General features: G+C 35.2%; 1 protein-coding gene and 1 pseudogene across 1 annotated transcript; both read left to right on the plus strand.

Moving 5' to 3' along the window:
* The first annotated feature begins 22 nt into the window (after positions 1-22).
* Positions 23-2,651, plus strand: LOC130244830 (interferon-induced protein with tetratricopeptide repeats 1-like). Its single transcript, XM_056477374.1, has 2 exons — positions 23-95; positions 894-2,651. Exons 1-2 carry the CDS (start codon positions 91-93, stop codon positions 2,188-2,190), a joined length of 1,302 nt encoding a protein of 433 aa, XP_056333349.1. The 5' UTR covers positions 23-90; the 3' UTR covers positions 2,191-2,651.
* A 2,460-nt stretch (positions 2,652-5,111) lies between these two features.
* On the plus strand, positions 5,112-5,884 carry LOC130244082 (uncharacterized; annotated as a pseudogene).
* The last annotated feature ends 1,439 nt before the right edge of the window (positions 5,885-7,323 follow it).

A 7,323-nucleotide genomic window follows, 5' to 3' on the forward strand; every position in this document is an offset into this window, starting at 1 on the left:
CAATATAAATACAGACATGAGCTCCAACAGTGTAGATCGCCACTGCTAGAGAAAACACATCTACAAACCAGACCACTGCTGTTCACCGTGATGGAGTAAGTGTTGAAAATTAATTCATATAAGCCTTGTGAGTTTTTTTATTCTGTAATTTATAAAAATGTATGACAAAGTTGCTTATATGCGTGCCTCCTTTTATTTTCTTTAACAGTACCATATTCAAATTTTAATAAGCTGTAAGAGGCTGTTCACCAAAAAAAGAAAAAAGAAATGAAAGTTCAGTCATCGTTTACTCATGCTCTACTTCAGGGGTGCTCAGCCCCGTTCCTGGAGATCTACCTTCTAGCAGATTTCAGTTGCTACCCATATCAAACACACCTGCCTGTAATTATCAAGTGCTGTTCAGGTCCTAATGAATTGGTTCAGGTGTGTTTGATCAGGGTTGAAGCTGAACTCAGTAAGGTAGATCTCCAGGAACAGGGTTGAGCAACCCTGTTTTTCTTTTGAGCTGAATAGATGATCAGCAACTATTTAGGGGTGTTTTTTTGCACTCATATCTTAATTATAGAACCATTATAAGCATTTCAATACCCTTCATGATGCCATAGCTGCTTTTAGGCTTGATATCAACACAAATTGTTGAAACTGATGTTTCTCTGGCAAATATAGCAATTTGTTACACTTCTATATTCTATATAAAAAATCTATATTGTAGCATTACACAAATAAAGTTATTATTCATTATATTATTATTATTATTACTATAATTATTATCCTTTTTAAAAATAATTTATATTTACTGTTAAAAACAACCCTTTGTCTCCCTTTTATTTACATGTCTGGTGTTGATTTAATTGCCATTACCTGCCTAAATTGTCCTTTCTCTGCAACTTCAGTTCTTTACTGAAAGGCAAGCTTGAGAAGTTGGAATGCCACTTCACCTGGGATCTGGGGCAACATCAAAATGAGCTCCAGGGGATAAAGAGAAAAATGGACCATGCTGACCTGCAAAAAATCACTTTTCCAGTCCACTTTTACAACCTGCTGGGCTTCATCCAAAAGAGTCTTGGCTCAGGCAGAGAGGCGCTGGAGTCCCTACAGAAAGCAAAAAGTGTGATCCAGGAGCAGGGAACAGAAGAGACTGCAGTCCGGCTGCAGGTCAACAAAGCTAACCTTGCTTGGGTCCACTTCCATTTGGGAGAGCTGGAGAAGAGCAGAGGATACCTAGAAGAGCTGGAGGATCTTCAGAGAATTCATCCTGCTCCACCTGGATGCCCTTTACACCCTGAAGTGAGTGGAGAAAAGGGCTGGGCGCTGGCGAAGTTTAACATGTCCAAGAAGCGCCAGGCCATTGATAACTTTAAGATGGCTTTAGAAGCTGAACCTGAAAGGAAGGAATGGCACAAAGGTCTTGCCGCAGCCATGAATAGGGCCTTTATTTATACTGAACTCACTCCAGAGCTGAAGGCTGAGATTCTAGAGAAGGTGAAAAAGGCAGCAGAGATGGACCCAAATGATCTGTTCCTTCAATCTCTCTATGTCTTAAAAAAGTCTGAGGTTCAGGGAGAAAATGTTGATGAGGAGATTCAGAGTTTGCTGGAGAAATTCATTAGCACTGCTAACTTGGTTGGTCTGCCTCTCATTATTGAATATTTTAAGGGTATTTCTTATGGGAGAGCAATTGAAGTGGTACAGAGGTTTCAGGAAATATTTCCCAGTTCTTCGACACTTTTGAGAATTCTTGCAAATTTATATAAATGGAAAGTGTTCTCCATGAAGGAGGACAGCATGGAAAGGCAGATTTGGGTTCAGAAATCCATTGAGCTATATGAAGAGGTTGTCGTACATTACCCAGATTGCGTGAAAGGAAGGTTAGACCTCGCATCACTGTACTGTTACGCACACAACACCAAAAAAGCAGAGGAGATTTACCAGCAGCTCCTGTCAGAGGACAATACTCTCCCTCCTCACACCAAACAGTTGTTGTACTATAGTTACGCCTGTTATTTACATCATACTAGACAGTTTAGAGACAAATCAATCAACTTCCACATGAAAGCAGCAGAAATCCAAAACAATTCATATTACAAAGACAAAAGCATTATGATTCTTCAAAAAACAGTGCAGAATGGCAATAACTCTCGATGTGGGGAGATTGAAAGATTTCTGAAGAATGTTCTCAAAGAGGAGTAAAAGCTGCAAACCAATGTCTAAACATAATGTCTCTACAGTTGTAATTTAAGTGTAAATCTGCAAATACAAAGACTGAATTTGAATTCTTTAGATGAATAAATTGTTCCTCACACATCCAAAACAAAAAAGTTTCAAAGAGCTTCTCACTAAATTCAAAAAATGATTTATGCTGCTTGTTCAAACTACTTGTTTATTTTGGGTGGAGAGCTTAATTGTTTTATGTTCAATCTTCATAAATTAGTAAAAATGATGAAGTTAACTTAAAAGATTTGTGTCGGGACAACATTAAGGAATTTTGTGGAATTGTGTGGCATTTTTTACAGTATAAAATGTTATGTGGGGAATCAAAAAACTTCTTTATGTCATCACTGTTAAAACCCTTTTGTACCTTTATTGAGAAGCTGGTAATTGTTTGTGTATTGTGAAAGCAAAATAAAATATGACTTCTCAATTTATGATTTATTTTGTATTTTAATTTCTGTACAATGTAATAACAGAAACAAGCCATAAATAAGGTAACTCTATACATTTCATATTATTTATATCACTTGCTGCCATTGTACGCCTGTTTAGACCTAAACTGCATTTCATTGCCTTGTACTTGTACAAGTGTAATGAAAATAAAACAGAATCTATTCTAATCTAATTTTGACAGTGACATCTGAAGATCAGCTGTGTCTGTGACAACTTATATGCAACTTTTTTTTCTCTATATATAATATAGTTATAAAGCATAATGTGCATCTTTGTGGTTATTCGTGCATAATAAATCCTAATGTAAGACTGAAGTGCTTTATCCTGTGAAAACAGCAGCCAAGATGTAGATTATCCCACATATTACATAGTAACTTTCCATAAAACCAAACTATCAGGTAAAAAACATTGATCTGAGCTGTAATATCAAGATTATTCAAAGAAGCCTACCCAGATGAGCCTGTTATATGATTATGGGAATAAACTTGGAATTTCTTGATTGACTAGTCAGAGTCAAGTATTGTAAGTCATTGCTGTGTAATTAAAGGGACTTACCATATTTTACAAAAAACAAACAAACAAAAAAATGATGGCACAGTCTTTTTTTACTTTCATCCACCCAGTGTATTTAAGCCATTTAGCCTTATTCAAAATGACATATTGGCACAAAAAGATATTCCCCTGTATCTCTAATTACTGATAAGAAGTTGTCTCTGTGAATGGACATGATACACCTTGAAATTGCAGAAATTAGAACACTAGTTGGACGAAACTTAAGGGAAAATTATTTTAAAAATCTGTTTATTGCCAATTGTGTCTTTTCCTATTTTTAAGTGATTTCTTAATTTCTGTGTCTAAAAATCTAAAGCTGTGAGAAAGCAAAAATTAATATGACAGATGTATGAAACCTAGGGATAAATAAAATGTTCTTCATATCATCTAAAACCAAAATAGTTCATTGAAGAACTCTTTATTAAAAGATTATTTGGGAAACCAAAAAGGCTTCTTCTATAACGTCACTGTAAAGATTCTTTTTGTGTCTTCATGGTGCCTTTATTTTAAGGAGCGATGGTGGTAATTGTTTGTGTTTTGTAAATGCATAATAAAATATGGTTTCTCAATTTATGATTCGTTTTATATTTTAGTTTCTGCACAATGTATAACAATAATCACAGTTACAAGCCAGAAATAAACAATACAGCTTTTTTATATACTATATATAGTTCTCACTGAGCATTTTGACAGTGACAGCTGACAATCAGCTCTGTCTGTGACAATTTATATCCAACACAGTGTACTGAAACTCTTTAAATTTCAAATAGGATTGTCCATAAGGGACTTTTATAAAATCAATGACAAAATGAAGACACAGTGTCCCTTTCAGAATGGGGAATATGCACACAGACTTCTCATATTTAGTCAGCCAGCTCAAGCGTTTCTGGTCAATTTTCTTAAGTAGGTATCACTGCAGCCTAGAGACCTCCATGTGGGAGGGATCACACGACAAGTTGGTTCAGTGACCTGGGGTGACCTTGGGGGTGGGGGCGGATGGTGGCGGGCCTAAACCACATGTACACATGTTTGCACAGCCCACTTGGAGCTCAAGTCCCACCCACTTGGAGCTGGCTCCGACCTGTTTATACCCATCTCAATTGTCCTGCCATTACAAAATCGCATCGTTTAAGATCAGATTTTTTTTTTAAAAATCAGTTATCTTCACTGCCTCACTGGGATATGATATAAAGCGGGTATCAGACCAGACAAAAAGCACTGAATTAACTTCCATTGTTCAGCGCCATGTTTTTAGAAATATGAAAATTTATTTTACTACAGTATTTTGAATGGTGTTTTAGTGTTTACTTGCTGCTTCTGATGGCACTTGTGTTTAAACTGTCTAACTACAATCTCATTTTATGCTTGAACAACTAAATAAAGGCTTAAGTCTACTTAACTGATTTCATTTTAATGACATCACAACATCGATACTGCAAAAGGAACCGCATGAAAATTAAAAATTGTCACAACTTTTCACCGGAGGTTTATCGGTGGCTGAAAAACACTCGCTGTGCATGTAGCCCATTTCACCTTCATTCACCCTATGTATTGAAGACATTTTTCCAAACTATGCTTTCCATTCTCATCTAATATTGCAATATAAGTATAAGCTGATAAGTTATCTCTATCCAAAGACATGACAGACTTTAAAACCATTAAAATTCCCCATGCGTTGCCTGTTATAAAACACTAGTTGAATGAAACTTAATGAAATGAAACTTAAAGGCTGTATGTCCTCATTGCAGTTTCTAAAAACATTTTCTTCATTTCTGTTTATAAAAATCAAGTTGAGAATTTACATTAACTGATGCTAACAAAATTAATAGCACAAATGTATTGTCACTGTTAACATATGATGACTTTTTGACATTGACATTGACATTGACGATGACATGACATTTATTAATGCTAAGTGCACTCCAGAGCTGAAGGCTGAGATTCTAGAAAAGGTGAAAAAGGCAGCAGAGATCAACCCAAATGATCTGTTCCTTCAATCTCTCTATGTCTTAAAAAAGTCTGAGGTTCAGGGAAAAAATGTTGATGAGGAGATTCAGAGTTTGCTAGGGAAATCCTTTGAAACCAAAAACCAGAGTGGCTTGTCCAGTGTTTTTAATTATTATAGAAATAATTCCACAGAAAAAGGTTTCCATGAGGGAGAAAGGGTTCAAAAACATTTTCCCACTTCCACTGAAGTTCTCAATATTGTAGCAAATTTACACAAATGGAAGGTTTACAACATGAGGGAAAACACTGAGCAACGGGAGAATTTGGCTAGGAAATCCATTGAGCTGTTTGAGGAGCTTTTCAGACTTTACCCTGATCATTTTAAAGTAAAGTTAGCCCTCGCTTCACTTCATCACTACGCACACAAATCTGAGAAAGCAAATGAGATTTACCAGCAGCTCCTGTCAGAGATACTGTAGATGATTTCATGCCTAATAGACGACAGCTATTATACTATTATTAAGCAGGTTTTCTATATCATTCTAGATCTAGACACTCCAGAGATTCAGTTTTCTTTTACATGAAAGCTGCAGCAAACCCAGAAATGACAGGTCGCAGACAAAAGAGCGTTAAGCTTCTTGAAAAAATTATTAGGAGGGGCCGAGACCCTCGCTGTGCAGAAATTCAGCATTTTCTTGAGGGACTCATGCATTCTGACTAAAATGCTTCAGAAAACAGTTTATGCTTAACTGAATGCCCTGTAACCTCCAGAACCAGTTCACTGTATGCATTTTAATAAGAACTTCATGGAGGTGGATCATGTTTTTATTGCATCTGAAAACTGCAGTTCAGATATGAGACATAACGCTTTTATTTCTAAAATGCTTACAGTATGATTGCATATTGAATAAACAACTTTGCAACTATATATTTTGCCATTTAGATGAAATAATCTAGCTTTTTAACCCTTTCAGGCATGGTGTCCACATTAGTTTAAGGTTCATTGATCATGGTCATTTTCTCCAAACCACTTGAGGGCAGTGGCAGTAGACTGTCAGCAATATTGTCACAGTGGCTACTCTCTTGCATTCCAGTTATTCTTTGCTTGATGACATCATTAATCCAAGATGGCTGACAGTGACGGCAGTGTGCTAAATGCCTCAGGCATATCTGTGAAAAACTTTCATTTAAGGAGGTCAGTTGAGGTAAAAAAATATCAATATGTGCAGTACAGTATGACGAATATGTTAGTAATTTATAAAATAAAATTTAGGGTAAAGTGTAGTTTTTATTCACCAGAAACCAACTGTCCACGTACAGTATGTGGACGTCCTGCAGCAGAGGAGTCATAACAGTCCTTTTTTCTGTAACCTGCTATCTATTCTAATTTTTCAAAGATGTTATAAACTGTCTTATATTGTAATAAAACAGACATTTAACAAATATATCAACATAAATAGTCCTTTAAAAATGACATTACAGCATTAAATGGCACACATTTTACACATTCATATGGAAACAAATTTGCCTTTTGCCTTCTAAACCGGAAAAGAATAGGTCAAGAAGCATAACTGAGAAAATCCAGAGGACAGTGGCAGTAACAGCAATGATGAGTATGTGCCAGAAAACAGCATACCCATACTGCAAATGTTTCTGCATATATATATATAACTATTGTTATTATTGATCCTACAATATGTGCTTTATTGTTGTTATAGTGTACTATTATTGTTTTTAATAAATGAGATAATATGAATAGAATAACAGGCCATTAAAAAAACACAATATTTCATATTGTCATCTATCTGTCTTCATGTTCCATTTTACACCTTTGTTGCATGGTGTCCACGTATGTGGACAGTGAAATAATTTTTAAATAAAACAAAATTTTGTAAAAATAAAAATGGATTTCAATTTTAGTGTCATATTAAAGTTAGAAAAATAATAATAAAAAATAAAAACATAATGTTTTTCATAGTTCATGCATGAAAGGGTTAATAGAATTCGGGACAAATTGAAATTATTTACAGTAACAGTGCCAGCGCAAATATAATGTCACATACCAATGTATTTGATGAATGTTGTGAATAAAATATTAGTATATTGTAATTCAATTCCCTTTGTTTGATAAAATGCACAATATTGCTCATGCTGTCATTT

This window comes from Danio aesculapii, chromosome 17 (assembly GCF_903798145.1).
Source record: "Danio aesculapii chromosome 17, fDanAes4.1, whole genome shotgun sequence".
In the NCBI taxonomy this organism is placed as follows: domain Eukaryota; kingdom Metazoa; phylum Chordata; class Actinopteri; order Cypriniformes; family Danionidae; genus Danio; species Danio aesculapii.